At 36.6% G+C, this 18,309-nt stretch overlaps 1 protein-coding gene across 7 annotated transcripts in view; it reads left to right on the top strand.

Annotated features, from left to right (window-relative positions):
* Positions 1-18,309, top strand: part of CCDC18 (coiled-coil domain containing 18) — a 119,303-nt gene that overhangs the window by 5,782 nt on the left and 95,212 nt on the right. For all 7 annotated transcript variants that reach the window (XM_049618425.1, XM_049618427.1, XM_049618430.1 and 4 more), the window contains 3 exons: positions 845-1,003; positions 7,191-7,297; positions 8,477-8,605. In XM_049618425.1, the coding sequence (XP_049474382.1) occupies positions 845-1,003; positions 7,191-7,297; positions 8,477-8,605 (395 nt within the window). The remainder of the gene's footprint in view (positions 1-844; positions 1,004-7,190; positions 7,298-8,476; positions 8,606-18,309) is intronic.

Below are 18,309 nucleotides of genomic sequence, written 5' to 3'. Positions count from 1 at the left end.
ATATTTAAAAGTATAATAAAAATTTGTGTATAGTTTACTTTTTTATTTTTATTTTTTTAATTTATTTTTTATTTTAGAGGGAGAGAGCACAAGGTGGGAGAAGGGCAGAGGGAGAGAGAGAATTTTAAGCAGGCTCCATGCTCGGTCTAGCGCCCAAAACAGGGCTCAATCCCATGACCCTGGGATCATGACCCTAGCCAAAATGAAGAGTTGGTTTAAAGAATTTATCCATTTTCCATTTTATTGTTGACATTCATTTGGTTTTTTTCCATTTATTGTCTCTTATGGGGAAATTTAGTATGAATATTTTTATATTTTCAGGTGTAAAAAAAATTTTTTTAATGTTTATTTATTTTTGAGAGAGACAGACTGTGAGTAGGGGAGGAGCAGAGACAGAGGGAGACACAGAATCCAAAGCAGGCTCCAGGCTCTGAGGTGTCAGCACAAAGCCTGACGCAGGGCTGGAACTCAAGAGCAGTGAGATCATGACCTGAGCCGAAGTCGGCCACTTAACCTACTGAGCCACCCAGGCGCCCCCAGCTGCAAAAGTTTTAAATTTATACCCAGGGGTAATATTGTTGAGTCTTAGTATGTTGAACTTTACTGGTAATACTAAGAACTTTCCCAAAGTGTACCATTGTTTTCTAAACTATACTTATTTATGTATGTGTTCACCACAGTGGAGGAGAGCGCTTACTGTCCCACACGTCCTCAACCACACTTACTAAACATCTTAACTCATTTTCTGAGCTATGTAGACATTTTACTGATAATTGTTTACAGTTTTCCATTAATTACATATAATGAAATAATGCAACATAGCTTGCTCTTTTTCATTTTTCAGATGTCTTTTTCATCTACCTTCATGGATCAGGAGATCAGAAGTCTTCGAGAAAAACTTAACAAACTTAGGCAACAAAATGCTTGTTTGGTCTCACAGAATCATTCTTTAATGACTAAAATGGAATCTGTCCACTTTGAATTAACACAGTCAAGAGCAAAAGTATGTTTCTTGAAGTGTGACTATGCAAGTAGAAATTAACTGGAATCATTTTAAGATTTATAATTGGAAAAATATTCCATGTTTTGCCTTAATGTGTTATGTATAATAACTTTTGTTATGATAATATAGTATCAACATGTTATGAAATCAATTTTATATGAATTTAATATCTGAAAATGATTTAGGGTAGCTTGTATAGTGTGTACATTTACATAAGTCATAGCTTCTTAAAATCTTAAGATTATCAATTTATGTAGTTTTATTTCTTGTATGAAGGAAATACAACTTATTTATCTTCCTTTGTATTTTTTATTTAAAAATTTTTATTTTTATTTATTTTTAAATGTTTATTTTTATTTTTATTATTTTTTATATTAAATATAATTTATTGTTGGATTGGTTTCCATACAACACCCAGTGCTCATCCCAACAGGTGGTCTCCTCAATGCCCATCACCACTTTCCCTCTCCCCAACCCCCATCAACCCTCCGTTTGTTCTCAGTATCCAAGAGTCTCTTATGGTTTCTTCCCTCCCTCTCTGTAACTTTTTTTTCCTCCCTTCCCCTCCCCCATGGTTCTCTGTTAAGTTTCTCAGGATCCACATATGAGTGAAAACATGTGGTAACTGTCTTTTCTGCCTGACTTACTTCACTTAGCATAATACCCTCCAGTTCCATCCATGTTGCTGCAAATGGCCAGATTTCATTCTTTCTCATTTCCAAGTAGTAGTCTATTGTATAGATAAAACACATCTTTATCCATTCGCCAGTTGATGGACATTTGGGCTCTTTCCATAATTTGGCTATTATTGAAAGCGCTGCTATAAACATTGGGGTACAAGTGCCCCTATGCATCAGCACTCCTGTATCCCTTGGGTAAATTCCTAGCAATGCTATTGCTGGGTCATAGGGTAGATCTATTTTTAATTTTTTGAGGAATCTCCACACTGTTTTCCAGAGCAGCTGCACCAGTTTGCATTCCCACCAACAGTGCAAGAGGGTTCCCGTTTTTCCCCAACCTCTTCAGCATCTGTAGTCTCCTGATTTGTTCATTTTAGCCACTCGGACTGGCATGAGGTGGTATCTTAGTGTGGTTTTGATTTGTGTTTCCCTGATGAGGAGTGACATTGAGCATCTTTTCATGTGTCTTTGGGCCATCTGGATGTCTTCTTTAGAAAAGTGTCTATTCATGTCTTCTTCCCATTTCTTCACTGGATTATTTGTTTTTCGGGTGTGGAGTTTGGTGAGTTCTTTACAGATTTTGGATACTAGGCCTTTATCCGATATGTCATTTGCAAATATCTTTTCCCATTCTGTTGGTTGCCTTTTAGCTTTGTTGACTGTTTCCTTTGCAGTGCAGAAGTTTTTATCTTGATGAGGTCCCAGTAGTTCATTTTTGTTTTTAATTCCCTTGCCTTTGGAGATGAGTCAAGTAAGAAATTCCTGCGGCTGAGGTCAGAGAGGTTTTTTCCTGCTTTCTCCTCTAGGGTTTTGATGGTTTCCTGTCTCACATTCAGGTCCTTTATCCATTTTGAGTTTATTTTTGTGAATAGTGTAAGGAAGTAATCTAGTTTCATTTTTCTGCATGTTGCTGTCCAGTTCTCCCAGCACCATTTGTTAAAGAGACTATCTTTTTTCCATTGGATACTCTTTCCAGCTTTGTCAAAGATTAGTTGGCCTTACATTTGTTGGTCCAATTCTGTGGTCTCTATTCCATTCCATTGGTCTATGTGTCTGTTTTTGTGACAATACAGTGCTTTCTTGATGATTACAGCTTTGTAGCAGAAATTAAAATCTGGGATTGTGATGTCTCCTGTTTCGGTTTTCTTGTTCAGTATTACTTTGGCTATTCGGGGTCTTTTGTGGTTCCATACAAATCTTAGGATTGCTTGTTCTAGCTTTGAGAGGAATGCTGGTGCAATTTTGATTGGGATTGCATTGAATGTGTAGATTACTTTGGGTAGTATAGACATTTTAACAATATTCTTCCAATCCATGAGCATGGAATGTGTTTCCATTTCTTTGTGTCTTCTTCAATTTCCTTCATAAGCTTTCTATAGTTTTCAGCATACATATATTTTAAATCTTTGGCTAGTTTTATTCCTACGCATTTTATGGTTCTTGATGCAATTGTGAATGGGATCCGTTTCTTGATTTCTCTTTCTTTTGCTTCATTATTGGTGTATAAAAATTTCTGTACATTGATTTTGTGCCCTGTGACTTTGCTGAATTCATGTATCAGTTCTAGCAGACTTTTGGTGGAGTCTGTTGGATTTTCCATGTAGAGTATCATGTCGTCTGCAAATTGTGAAAGTTTGACTTCATCTTTGCCACTTTTGATGCCTTTGATTTCATTTTGTTGTCTGACTGCTGATGCTAGGACTTCCAACACTATGTTAAACAACAGCGGTGAGGGTGGAAATCCCTGTCGTGTTCCTGATCTCAGGGGGAAAGCTCTTGGTTTTTCCCCGTTGAGGATGATTTAGCTGTTGTCATATATGGCTTTTATGATGTTTAGATTTGTTCCTTCTATCCTGAGTTTCTCGAGGGTTTTTATTAAGAAAGGATGCTGTATTTTGTCAACTGCTTTTTCTGCATCTATTGACAGGATTGTATGGTTCTTATCCTTTCTTTTATTAATGTGATATATCACACTGATTGATTTGCAAATATTGAACCAGCCCTGCAGCCCAGAAATGAATCCCACTTGATCATGCTTAATGATTGTTTTTGTATGCTGTTGAATTCGACTTGCTAGTATCTTGTTGAGAATTTTTGCATCCATGTTCATCAGGGATATTGGCCTGTAATTCTCCTTTTTTGTGGGGTCTCTGTCTAGTTTAGGAATCGAGGTCATGCTGGCTTCATAGAATGAGTCCAGAAGTTTTCCTTCCATTTCTGTTTTTTGGAACAGCTTGAGAAGGATAGGTATTAACTCCGCTTTAAATGTCTGGTAGAATTCTCCTGGGAAGCCATCTGGTCCACGATTATTTGTTGGGAGATTTTTGATAACTGATTTCAATTTCTTAGCTGATTATGGGTCTGTTCAAATTTTCCATTTCTTTCCATTTGAGTTTTGGAAGTATGTGGGAGTTTAGGAATTTGTCCATTTCTTCCAGGTTGTCCATTTTGTTGGCATATAATTTTTCATAGTATTCCCTGATAATTGCTTGTATTTCTGAGGGATTGGTTGTAATAATTCAATTTTCATTCATGATTTTATCTATTTGGGTCCTCTCTCTTTTCTTTCTGAGAAGCCTGGCTAGAGGTTTATCAATTTTGTTTATTTTTTCAAAAAACCAACTCTTGGTTTCATTTATCTGCTCTACTGTTTTTTGTTTTGTTTTGTTTTTGGGTTTTTTGGGGGGGTTCTATGTTGTTTATTTCTGCTCTGATCTTTATTATTTCTCTTCTTCTGCTGGGTTTGGGGTGTCTTTGCTGTTTTCCTTCTAGTTCCTTTAGGTGTGCTGTTAGACTTTGTATTTGGGATTTTTCTTGTTTCTTGAGATAGGCCTGGATTGCAATGTATTTTCCTCTCAGGACTGCCTTTGCTGCATCCCAAGGTGTTTGGATTGTTGTATTTTCATTTTCATTTATTTCCATATATTTTTAAATTTCTTCTCTAATTGCCTGGTTGACCAGTTTATTCTTTAGTAGGGTGTTCTTTAACCTCCATGCTTTTGGAGGTTTTCCAGACTTTTTCCTGTGGTTGATTTCAAGTTTCATAGCATTGTGGTCTGAAAGTGTGCATGGTATGATCTCAATTCTTTTATACATATTAAGGGCTGTTTTGTGACCCAGTATGTGATCTGTCTTAGAATGTTCTGCATGTACTTGAGAAGAAAGTATATTCTGTTGTTTGGGGATGCAGAGTTCTAAATATCTGTCAAGTCGATCTGGTCCAATGTATCGTTCAGGGCCATTGTTTCTTTACTGATTCTCTGTCCAGATGATCTATCCATCGTTGTAAGTGGAATATTAAAGTCCCCTGCAATTACCACATTCTTATCAATAAGGTTGCTTATGTTTGTGAGTAATTGTTTTATATATTTGGGTGCTGCTGAATTTGGTGCATAGACATTTATAATTGTTAGCTCTTCCTGATGGATAGACACTGTAATTATATATTGCCCTTCATCTCTTGTTACAGCCTTTAATTTAAAGTCTAGTTTGCCTGATACAAGTATGGCTACTCCAGCTTTCTTTTGACTTCCAGTAGCGTGATAGATAGTTCTCCATCTCCTCACTTTCAATCTGAAGATGTCCTCAGGTCTAAAATCAGTCTCTTGTAGACAGCAAATAGATGGGTCTTGTTTTTTTTATCCATTCTGATACTCTATGTCTTTTGGTTGGAGCTTTTAGTCCATTTACATTTAGTGTTATTATTGAAAGATATGGGTTTAGTGTCATTGTGTTATCTGTAGGTTTCATGTTTGTAGTGATGTCTCTGGTACTTTGTGGTCCTTGCAACATTTCACTCACAGAGTCCCCCTTAGAATCTCTTGTAGGGCTGGTTTAGTGGTAATGAATTCCTTAAGTTTTGTTTGTTTGGGAAAACCTTTATCTCTCCTAGTCTGAATGACAGACTTGCTGGATAAAGGATTCTCGGCTGCATATTTTTCCTGTTCATCACATTGAAGATTTCATGCCATTCCTTTCTGGCCTGCCAAGTTTCAGTAGATAGGTCTGCTACTATCCTTATTTGTCTACCTTTGTGTGTTAAGGCCCATTTACACCTATCTGCTTTTCTTCCTTCTGTTCTCTTTTATTTTTCCTATTAGGTGAATATTGGATTACCTCAATTGGTCCTCTGAATCTTTTAAGGTCTTTTCTCATGTTTTCCATCTCCTTGTCTTCTTATGATACTTTTCAAATTTCCTCAAAGCTATCATCTACACCTTTATTGAATCTTACTTTAGCTGTCAGATTTTTTTTTTTCATTTTCCAGAGCTTTTCCATATTCTCTTAATCTTTTTTTTTGGGGGGGGTGGTTGGAAGAACATCCTGATGCAGTATCTTCACTTAGCTTTCTTAAGATTTAATGTGTGTTTCTATGTGTGTGTGCATACTTGCCTTGCTTGCTGCCAGTTGCCTTTTTCTTTTGTTGTGGCCTTTGACTTTTTACGTTAGAAGCCTTTTTTTCAGATGTTCATGTTTTACCTTTTTATATTTAAGAGAAAGGCACTTAAATGCGCTTTGGAAGCTCTCTGTACAAAGGTGAAGTTTATTGTCCAATGCACTTCATATGTTGGTGATGCCTGGGGAGGTGGATCTTTTCTAGGGAGATACCCAGCCTCTTTTGCCCAAAATCAGTATGTGAGGCCTTTTTCTTTGGAGCTGTTGAATTTTTCCAGCAAAGAATCCTTTGATTTCCCACCTGTGGGATAGCCCTAAATGAGATGATGTAGGAAGTTGGAAACTGTTTTATGTCAACCAGCTTGTTTATAACTACTTCATCCCTGCTCATCGTTCTACATAGTCCTAAACCTTTCCTGTTCAGTGTCTTAGATAATCAATTTTCTCTCTCTTCCTGGTAGGCTATCACTGGACTGTTGGTGTTTTGAAAGGAATGGGAAAAGGAGGGTTGACTTACCAGCACATTTTTAGCTGTATTCTGGGTTTTCTTTCCTGGACCTCATGCTTCCTTTTTTCAGGGATAATTAGGTCCCTTATTGATATTCTTTCCAGATACCATTTAGGTTGTAGATTCCCACCCTGCTGTATTCTTTTTATCTTCCAGGTTGTAGGATTACTTTGCTTTTTGTATTTTCTAAGTTTTCTCTAGTAAGATGTATTCTAAAATTAGGTCTTAAATTGTAAAATGGTTCAGTAAGTATTTTCTTATTTACTTTTTTATAATTTTATCTTTTATATTGAATTTTCTGTTTATGTGAAATTTATTTTCCTGGTTGGTTTCAGTAGAGATTCTTTATTCCCCCCCAAATAGTTAATCAATTATCTTGGGATATTAAGTTGAGGGTAATGGCTGGAGCTTACATGCTGATATTGGCTTGTGATGATGACACACCCATGTAAATGTTGATCAAAGGAAGAGATAGGGTGAGCTTCACATTTGATCGATGATTGGGGCTTTATATTGAACACCCTCGCAAACAGAAAAAGAAACAAAGGATCAAGTAGATTATTTTGTGAAAGAAAATGTGCTAAAGGTTACTTTTTTGTTCTAGGTTTCTATGCTTGAATCTGTTCAACAACAGGCAGCAAGTGTGCCTATCTTGGAAGAACACATTATAAATTTGGAAGCAGAAGTTTCAGCCCAAGATAAAGTTTTGAGGTAAATATACTTTTTATGGCTTTAAAGTTTTTACTTCCTACTTGTGCTTTTTGATGTATCTTGTGAAATCTTGTTCCCCACCCCATAAATTTCTAGTGGTTTAGAGACTATCTTAGGACCTGTGGAATCTGTTCTGTGGTCCATCATAACTCCTCTTGGCTCCAAGATGCATGTGTTTTACGGGGGCTAAAAAAAGACATAAAATGAGCTGAGATGCTTATTTACATGCTTTTATTGAATATGCACTAATTCATTTCTTGCCCTATATAGTAGTATATACTGGTGCTTCAATGGGAGTTTAAGAATAAAATACAAGGAATCAGGCACTTTATAATTTATCCCCTTTTGCTTTGAATAAAATGAGAAATATATGCATAGTAAATAGTACATCATTCCATTTTGATGATTCCCAAAGTGTAGTTCTGGGACCAGCAGTATTAGCATCTTCTGGGAAGTTGTTAGAATTGTAGATCTCAGGTTCTGTCTCAGACTTACTGAATCACAAACTGTGAGAGGTGGGATCCAGTAATATGTGTTTTAGTAAGTCCTGCAGGTTATTCTGATGTACACTAAAGTCATCTTTTGTGACCATCAGAATTTTGTAATTTTCCTTGTATCACATGTTGTTGTAATTTTATTCCTAGATATTTTATATTTTTGGTTGTTGTGAATTTGTTCATGTTCTGTTAATTGATGGTATATAGGAATGCTGTTGCTCTTTGTGTAATATAATTATTTTGTAATTGGACTAGTTGTCATATTATTTTACCCTAATAATTTTGCATTTTGATTCTCCTGGATTTTCCAGGCAGCTAATAATATTAGCAGAAAAAGAAAATATTGTCTTTCCTTTTCAAAATTTCTATTTAGTACTTTTTCATTTTTCTTTTAGTAACTATCAGAAAAATCATTGGATATAGTGGTAATAATAGTCATTCTTACCTAATTTTTGAACTGTATGGTTATGCTTCTAGTATCTGACTGTATATGTATCATTTTATTCCTTGTAAAAACTCTTAGTTGATAAGTGATAAATATGCCTTTTCTCTTTCTTACTAAATCTTGGTTTCTCTTACCTTGCTAATTTAAGCTGATAGAATTCCTAATGTTGAGCTATTCTTGCATACCTGGAATAATCTCTTTAATAGCCTTTAAAAACTATTTTCCTTTATTTTATAGAGAGGCAGAAGATAAATTAGAGCAGAGCCAGAAAATGGTGATTGAAAAGGAGCAGAGTTTGCAGAAGTCCCAAGAGGAATGTATAAAGTTAAAGGTAGACTTACTTGAACAAAGTAAACAAGGAAAGAGGTATGTGTTTTAAAGCAGATAATTGTTTTTGTAGGGGGAAAAAGAATATATTACCTTTTTTAAATTGTAGCTAATTTTTATTATCTGTTTTTAAATTATTTATTTATTTTTGAGAGCGAGAGAGTGAGCAGGAGAGGGGCGGGGGGGGGGGGAGAGAGAGAGAGAGAGAGAGAGAGAGAAAGAAAGAAAGAAAGAGAGAATATCCCAGGCAGGTTCTGCACTGTCAGCACAGAGCCCGATGCAGGGCTGAAACTCACAACCTGTGAGATCATGACCTGAGCAGAAATTGAGAGTCGGATGCTTAACTGACTGAGCCACCTAGGCACCCCTGTAGCTAATTTTTAAAATGAAAATATTTCAGAAACTTAGCAGTAGAAAAATTTAATGTTCTTTTTGTCTATTAATAGTTTTTCATTTTTCATTAAAAATTTCATGTTACTGGCATTCTGGATTGGGATTAGAAGTCTGATAATGATTATCAATGTAATGATATTTACTTTTTTCTGAAATTATTTCCTAAATAAAATTCGTGAGTAAATATGTTCGTGAGTAAAAGAAAGTATAAAGCATGTCTTTTTTTTTTTTTTTCTTTAAGTTTATTTTGAGAGAGAGAGCGTGCACACATACCTAAATTGGGGAGGGACAGAGAGAGAGAGAGACTCCCAAGCAGGCTCTGCACTATCAATGTGTAGCCTGCTGGCACAGGGCTTGAACCTACAAACATTGAGATCATGACCTGAGCTGAAATCAAGAGCCAGATACTTAACCAACTCAGCCACCCAGGTGCCCTGATTTTGTATAAAGCATGTCTTAATATAAAGTTTTGTAGGTAGTCTTGACTAAGGAACCCTTAACTATCAATGTCAATTAACATTTAAACTAATAAACATTTAACATTTTTTAGTTTAATAATATTTTCCAATATAATAATATAATTATAACAGCTTTTTACACAGGAAAAAATCATAATCTCCATTTTTGTCTTCAAAAAATTTTTTTCTTTCAAGTTTTTATTTAAATTCCAGTTAACATACAGTGTAATACTCATTTTTAGTAGAATTTAGTGATTCATCACTTACATACAATACCTTGTGCTCATCACAGGTGCCCTCCTTAATACCCATCACTCTTTTAACCCATTTCCCACCCCCCACCCCCGCCACCTCCCTCCATCAACCCTCAGTTTGTTCTCTATACTTAAATATCTGTTGTATGGTTTACCTCCTTTTTTTTCTGTGTTCATCTGTTTTGTTTCTTCAATTCCAATTACAATATGAGTGAAATCATATTGTATTTTTCTTTGACTTATTTTGCTTACCATAATACACTCTAGCTCCATCTATATCAGTGCAAATGGCAAGATTTCATTATCTTTGATGGCTGAGTAATTTTCCATTGTATGTATATACACCTCTTCTTTATCCATTCACGGATAAAGTCAATGGACATCCAGTCAATGGACATTTGGACTCTTTCCATAGTTTGGCTATTGTTGATGCAGCTTTAAACATCAGGGTGCATGGACCCCTTTGAATCTGTATTTTTGTATACTTTGGGTAAAAGTATTTACCTATACTAAGTATAGTAGTGCAGTTGCTGGGTTATAGGATAGTTCTAGTTTTTTCCTTTTTGAGGAACCTCCATACTTTTTCCAGAGTGGCTGCACCAGTTTGCATTACCACCAAAAATGTAAAAGGGTTCCTTTTTCTTTGCATCCTCACCATCATCTGTTGTTTTCCTGTGTTGTTAATTTTAGCCATTCTGACCAGTGTGAGGTGGTATCTCATTGTGGTTTTGATTTGTATTTCCCCGGTGATGAGTGATGTTGAGCATAAAAATGACTCTTATATGGGTGGCCCAGTTGGTTGAGTGTCAGACTCCTGATTTCAGCTCAGGTCATAATCCCAGGTCATCATATCAAGCTCCACATCAGGCTCTGTGCTGAGTGTAGAGCCTGCTTACGATTCTCTCTCTCTCTTTCTTTCTTTCTCTCTCTCTCTCTCTCTCCCTCTGCACTCTCCCCTGCTTGCTTTCTCTCTCTCTCTCTCTAAAATAAAGTTTAAAAAGAAGACTCTTATATAAGGTTTAAATAATATCTAACCAGGAGCCTGTAAAGATTCTAAACTTACATGTATCTAATAGTCAAGCCCAGAAATATATAAAGAAAATAAAATTTCACATGGTAATGAGCAAACCTTTAATCATACAGGTAACATTCTTACACATTTACTAGGAATTATTAGATTAGTAACATGAAAGCAAGAAATTGAAGAGTTGAATGACAACTAGTAATCTTGATCTAATGTATGTATTTATGGAACCCTATACCCAACAGTTTGAAAAGTCATATTCTTTCAAGCACTTCTAGAACATTTATAATCTTTACCTCACTATGCCAGAAAGTATGAGTTTCAACAAACACCAAAAGATTGATGTTGTATATATTACCTTCTCAGACTATAGTACAATTAAGTTAGAATGTAATCCACCCCCAAATCATGTATTTTTAGAAATTTAAAGCCAGCTTTCTTGCTACTTACGGACCATTGAAGAAATTAGGACAAAAATTAGAAAACTTTTGAGGCGCTTCAGTGGCTCGGTCAGTTAAGTGTCCAATTTTGGCTCAGGTCATGATCTCATGGTTCGTGAGTCCAAGCCCTGCATTGGGCTCTATGCTGACAGCTCAGAGCCTGGAGCCTGCTTTGGATTCTGTGTCTCCTTCTTTCTCTGTCCCTCCCCCACTCACACTCTTGTCTCTCTTTCTCAAAAATAAATAAACATTTTTAAAAAATTAAAAAAAAAAACTTTTAGAACAGAGCGATATAAAAAATACCACAGCTTGTGGGCTGACACCAAAGATATTCTTAGAGGGAAATTTTTAGTCTCCTGTGCATATATTGAAATTAATATATGCATGAAAATGAATGAGCTAAAACATCCAATTTATGTAGTCAGGAAAAGGACAGTTGAAGAAATCATCAAAAGAAAAATAGGAAATAGAAGTATTGAAATAATATAGGATTAAATGATCGAATAGAAAACAAGGAAACCATAGAGAAAATCAACAAAATCTAAATCTGGTACTTTTCATAATGACCAAACTAATGGGCATCAGACAAAATTAATCAAGGAGACAAAGCACAAAAAACAATATTGGGATTGAAAAGGACTTCTAAAGTATAGATTTAGCTATGATTTAAGAAAGGGGTGCCTGGGTGACTCAGTCAGTTGGGTGTCCAACTTCAGCTCAGGTCATGACCTCATGGTTTCTGGTTGTGGGTTTGAGCCCGGTGTTGGGTTCTGTGCTGACAGCTTGGAGCCTGGAGCCTGCTTTGGATTCTGTGTCTCCCTTTCTCTCTGCCCCTCCCCCACTCACATTCTGTCTCTCTCTCTCTCTCTCTCTCTCTCTCTCTCAAGAAATAAACATTAAAAAAAAAAAAAAAAGAAAGAAAGAAGACCAAATACTATGAACCATTTTAGGATGATAAATATAAAAATTTGGACTCAATAAATGATTTCTCAACAAAATATAATTTAACAGAACTAACTTAATAAATTGAAAACTTGAATGGAAATATAGCTATTAGAGATATTGAATCAATAGCTAAAGATTTTCCTACAAGAAAGTAATAAACAAAACAAGGGTGATGACAAAAGGAAAAAGGCCCATTATGGCCCACAGTGGCTAAAATGAAAATGACTCACAATATCAAGTTTTGGCAAACTTGTGGAGCCCCTACAATTCTCATATATTTCTAAGAGTGTAAATTGGTAGAAACACTTTGGAAAACTTTGCCATTATCTGCTAAAGCTAACATAAGTCACCCTGTGATCTAGCATTTACTGCATCAGAAATGAATGCCTGTATCTATCAAAGGATAGGTGCAAGAGTGTTCAAAGTAGCTTCATTCATAATTGCTAAATGTTAATAATAGAATAAATAAATTGTGTTATATTCACATTATGGAACATATACACATGGAAAAGAGCAACTAAAACTATTAACAACATAAGTGAATATATATCATAGATAATGTAAGCAAAAGAAGCCAGGTGCAAAAGAATATAGTACATTTCCATAAGAAATCAAGAATAGGTAAAATTCTTGATTCATATATTCTTTAATATATGGTGTTAAAAACTCCAAGTAGTGTTTACCTTTTTGAGTAAAGAATGTTGGAGGGAGTCTTTTGGGTACTTGAATATTCTGTATTTGATCTGGATAGTAATTTTGTGGATGTATACATATATAAAAACTCATTCACTTAAGACTTCTGCACTTAGTAAAACATTAAAATAAAAACTATTAGTTAAATAAGAAAAAATATACAGAAAATATGTACAGTCTTAATGAAGATTTAAAAATGTGCTCAGATTTGCTTTCATCAAGTATGGTGAGACACACAGACATGGAAATGACTGTCATGCAGAAGGAATTTTTATAGTCACAAATCCCTAGAAACAGGAGACATGACAGGCCATGTAAAGCATCAGGGTTGATCAGGAGACTGAGGGATTTGGGAGGAAAAGAGATGTTTTTGTGGTTTGTGTGGGAAGGCACAGTGAAAGCAGGGAAGGCAGGTTTAGGATTGGCTAGTATGAATAATCTCAGCGGGCTATAGTGTAAGGCTGTCCTGAGTTGTGTGGTACCTGGTCCTGAGGTAAGTAGGGTAGGGGATTATTGGTCCTGAGTGTAAGAGCCAAACAGAGGAGTGAGGAGGAGGCTCTGGATTGATTAGCTTGTTTATGAAAGGTACACTTCCAGGTGAGTAGTTTACTGTCTCTAAGAATTGGCTAACCTTGGGAGGGAGGGCCAGTCTTCCTAGGGTGAGTGAAGTTCCAGATGTCAAAACATCAGAATAAAAGACATGATTAATCCAGTGGAGAAAATTATAAAATTTGGTTGCAAGTCTTAAAAGAAGATCTACCTAATGAAGTATACCCCAGTGCTCACTTTGGCAGCATGTATACTAAAATGAAGTAGATACCATTTTTCTGAAAGGAACCATAATATAAAAGTGTCACTTTTTCCCAAAATAATTGATACATTTGATATAATTCCCATCAATATCCCAACAGATTTTTGGTAAAACTTAATGAACTGACTGTAAATATTATACAGAAGAGCCGAGGTCCAAGAATAAAGGAGGCAATTTTGAAGCTGTAGACCAAGGTGGAGAGCATGCCTATAGACACCAGGACTTCTGAAGTTATATGAATTAAGTCAATGTGATGTTGGTATAGGAATAAACCAAAAAATATCAGTGGTATAGAACAGACCCTTTTTAGCAAACATACACACAGTAGAAACTTGATATGTAAGAGGTAGCATTACGAATCAGAGGAAATAATGGAAGAATCAGTAAGTTAAGGTGGGGATGCCTGGGTGGTTAAGTCGATTAAGCGTCTAACTCTTGATTTTGGCTCAGGTCGTGATCCCAGTGTGGTTGGATCCAGTACCAAGTCAGGCTCCGAGCTGGGCATGGAGCCTGCTTAAGATTCTCCCTCCTTCTCTCTCTCTGGCTCTCTCTCTCTCTCTCTCTCTCTCAGTCTCCCAAAAAAACAAAACAGAACAAAACAAAACAAAAAACCCACCAAGGTTTTGGACAGACTGCCATCATGTGTTTTTATATGTGGTATATAATAAGAGGGGTACTATGTCATTTATGGAGGAGTGTGCTCCCCAGAATGAATAGCCTGAATCTCCTCATGAGGAAACAGACAAGGTTAAGCAAATATTTAGCAGCATTTATTAACTGATTTACTGAATTTCTCACTGGGTACACATCATCTGGAGAGCAGAAGAGAACCCTAGTTTGATGTGTTTCTCTCACGGTGAAGTACATAGGCTTAAGAAATAGTAGGTAGTTGAGAAAAGAGAGGGGAAGCAGGATGAGAAAATCATGTTGTAGTGATAAGCAACTTCCAAATAGCTTGAGTGGCTGCTGCACATTTATGCCAGTATTAGTCATGGGTTATATACTTGATCACATTGAGAAGTAAAAGAAGGTAGAGTCATTGAATCCAGGGGTTCACAGAAAACACAGAATTGACCATCAGCTTCTGGCTGTTGAAGATCTCATCCGTGTGACTCTTCAATAGCAGTGTCAGAGTAGACCTTTGAGTAACCTGTGTGTGTGTGTGTGTGTGTGTGTGTGTGTGTGTATGTTTTTACTATCTACTAAACAGAAAATGCCCATATTTCCCTATAAGAAAAAAATTATTTGCAAGCATGATTTTTTAAAAAATGTTTATTTATTTTTGAGAGACAGAGACGGAACATGAGCACAGGAGGGGCAGAGAGAAAGGAAGACACACAATCTGAAGCAGGCTCCAGGCTCTGAGCTGTCAGCACAGAGCCCAATGCAGGGCTCGAACCCACGAACTGTGAGATCATGACCTGAGTAGAAGCTGGATGCTTAACTGACTGAGCCACCCAGGCACCCCATGCATAGCATGATTCTAAACGCACGTTTTTTATGTATCATGTTTGACATCTAATTTTGTATCAGTAGTCCAGTGGTTAAGTCCACCTCCTTCTTAGATTCATACATTAGGTTTACTACTTAGTAACTATGAGGGCATGCCTTGAACATATTGTGTAATCTTTCTGGGTCCTAGTTACAGATAAGATAAGGATAATGTCCAGTTTAATGAGTTGTGACTCTTTGATTAGGTATGTAAAGCAGCTAAAACTCTCTGCGGCACATAATAGATGTTCAATAAATTTAAGCTATTATTGTAAAAAAAAAAAGTCAGTGTCATGAAAGACTTAACAAACAGCTGAGATATCACAGATTAAAGAAACTAAAGATATATGATAACTAAAAGCAGTATGTGATCCTAGATCAGAAGGAAAAAAAAAGGTCTGTAAAGAACATTATTGGAATAATTGATAAAGCTTACATGTGAATTGTACATTAGATAATAGTGTTGTAACAGTTTCAGATTTCTTGAATTTGATAGTTATGGTTATATGAGGCATTGTCTGTGTTCTTAGGATACGTACTAAAGTATTAAAGGTGAAGGTTGCTGGGACACCTGGGTGGCTCAGTCAGCTAAGTGTCTGACTTTGGCTCAGGTCATGATCTCACGGTTCGTGAATTCAAGCCCCGCATTTGGCTCTGTGCTGACAGCTCAGAGCCTGGAGCCTGCATCAGATTCTGTGTCTCCCTCTCTCTCTCTGCTCCTGCCCTGCTCACACTCTTCTCTGTCTCTCAAAAAGTGAATAAACATTAAAAAAATATTAAAATAAAATAAAGGTGAAGGTTACTAATTACTCTAGAATGTAGTTCAGTACAAAAAAATCTCTCAAGTGAGAGACATGGGCAGTTGTGGCAAAATATCAAAAATTGGCGAATCTGCATTAAGGAGTACCTGTTTGAAATTTAAAAAACAAAAAAGTTCAAAAACTGTGGCTGGGAGAATTAATTATTGATTTTAATAATTAGATCCCAGCTTTGAACTTGTAGGAGTACTGACAATACTGACTCTATCTCTGGCCTTCCATCTTGTTCATGTTCACTGGATTACCTCTCTTGGGGCTTATGTGTTCTGGGACCCTTGGAGATTAATATACATACCTTTTAGAAATGCCCATCAAGGTAGGGATGAGGAGAGGCTTGCTTTGGCCTCCCAGGAATCTGTAAGAAATAACATAGTCTTTTCCCTTTCTGACACACAGGTAGTGCCTCAAGGTCTGATTAAAGGTTAGCTGTCAGGTGCATGCAATCTTTTGAAATACACACAAACCCTTTGATCTCACTGCAGTGCTCTTCCCACTCCACTCCATGTGTCCCCTTGCTTTATTAAACCTATAGGCTAAGGTCTGGACTTTGTGGAGAATAGCTGCAGTGCTATGTGAATTTTTGCTGGTGGATATCTCCTCTCCCCACCACCCCTCTCCTGCATTAAGTTACCTTGAATAAAACTTCAAAAACTGTATGGAATGGTTAAGTGTCAGACTTTGGCTCAGGTCATGATCTCGCAGTTGGTGAGTTCGGGCCACACATTGGTGCTGTGCTGACAGCTGAGAGCCTGGAGCCTTCTTCGGATTCTGTCTCTCCCTCTCTCTCTGCCCTACCCCCACTTGCACTCTGTCTCTCTCTGTCTCTCAAAATGAATAAATGTTAAAAAAAAAAAAAAATTACAATGAGGTTGTAAAAATACAATCACTTAACACTATTAGATGGGCATAAGTTTTTAATTTGGTGATAATTATAATAACTTAGCATTCACTATATGGAAATACTTTTCTAAGTGCTTTAAGTGTATAACTTGTTTACTTTTCAAACAATCATAGAATATTGATAACATCCTCATTTTACAGATGAGGAAACTGAATCTGAGAGAGATTGAGAACACACAGAAAGTGGTACAGTTAGAATTTAAACCCAAACACTGTAGTGTTACGGCCTGCTAGATTGAATGCCATGCCAGAGGTAGTAGTGCAAAATGCTTAAGAGTTTTTGGAAACAGGTTATATTCCCTGTAATCTATGAGATCTTAGACAAGTTACTTAACCTGTGACTGCCTCATTTTTGGTACTTCATTATATATTGTTGAGAGGCTGAAGTAGGTTATTTTATTATTATATACTGTTTTCTCTAAGCCTGGGTGAAGGTGTAGTAGTACAGCAGAAACTCTTACACACATTTTTGGTTGGGAATGTAAATTGATATTGCTGCTGTACCACTTTTTAAAAAAAGGTTTCAGGGGTGCTTGGGTGGCTCAGTTGGTTAAGCATCCAAGATGCTTGATTTCTGCTCAGTTTATGATCTCATATTTTGTGAGTTCAAAATGTCCGCGGGCATTGACAGTGTGAAGCCTGCTTGGGATTCTCTGTATCCCTTGCTCTCTGCCCCTCCCCCACACACGGTTGCTCACGTGCTTGCTGTCTCTCTCAAAAAATAAATAAACTAGGGATGCCTGGGTGACTCAGTCAGTTAAGTGTCTGACTTTGGCTCAGGTCATAATCTCTCAGTTTGTGAGTTGCTAGCCCTGCCTTGGATTCTGTGCTGACAGCTCAGAGCCTGGAGATGCCTTCAGATTTTGTGTCTCCCTCTCTCTGTGCCCCTCACCCACTGTGCTCTGTCTTTCTCTCTCAAACAACTTAAAAAAACAACTTAAAAAAAAACTAACAAACAACAAAACAACAACAAAAACTTGTTGTTTTAAAAACAACAACAACAAAAAAACTTAAAAAAAACTAATAAAAAAGATTTCATAAAGCTAAAGGTGCTCCTACCTTGTACCTTCAACTTGGAAATACCTTTTGGAAAATATTTAGCAATTCAGCTCTTGTTTATTTAAACACATTTTTTTTTTTAGTATATGTGCTGCCGAAGCGAGCACATAAACACATTTTTTTTTAATGTTTACTTATTTTTGAGACACAGAGAGACAGAGCATGAACGGGGGAGGGTCAGAGAGAGAGGGAGATACAGAATCCGAAACAGGCTCCAGGGTCTGAGCTGTCAGCACAGAGCTCTTGTTTATTTTATTTTATTTTTATTTATTTATTTATTTTTTATTTTATTTTATTTTTTTTTATTTTTTAATATATGAAATTTACTGTCAAATTGGTTTCCATACAACACCCAGTGCTCATCCCAAAAGGTGCCCTCCTCCATACCCATCACCCACCCTGCCCTCCCTCCCACCCTGCCCTCCCTCCCACCCCCCATCAACCCTCAGTTTGTTCT

This window comes from Panthera uncia (genome assembly GCF_023721935.1).
Source record: "Panthera uncia isolate 11264 chromosome C1 unlocalized genomic scaffold, Puncia_PCG_1.0 HiC_scaffold_4, whole genome shotgun sequence".
In the NCBI taxonomy this organism is placed as follows: Eukaryota; Metazoa; Chordata; class Mammalia; order Carnivora; family Felidae; genus Panthera; species Panthera uncia.
The sequence above is the reverse complement of the archived record's forward strand: the minus strand, read 5'-3'. Positions and strand labels throughout refer to the sequence as shown.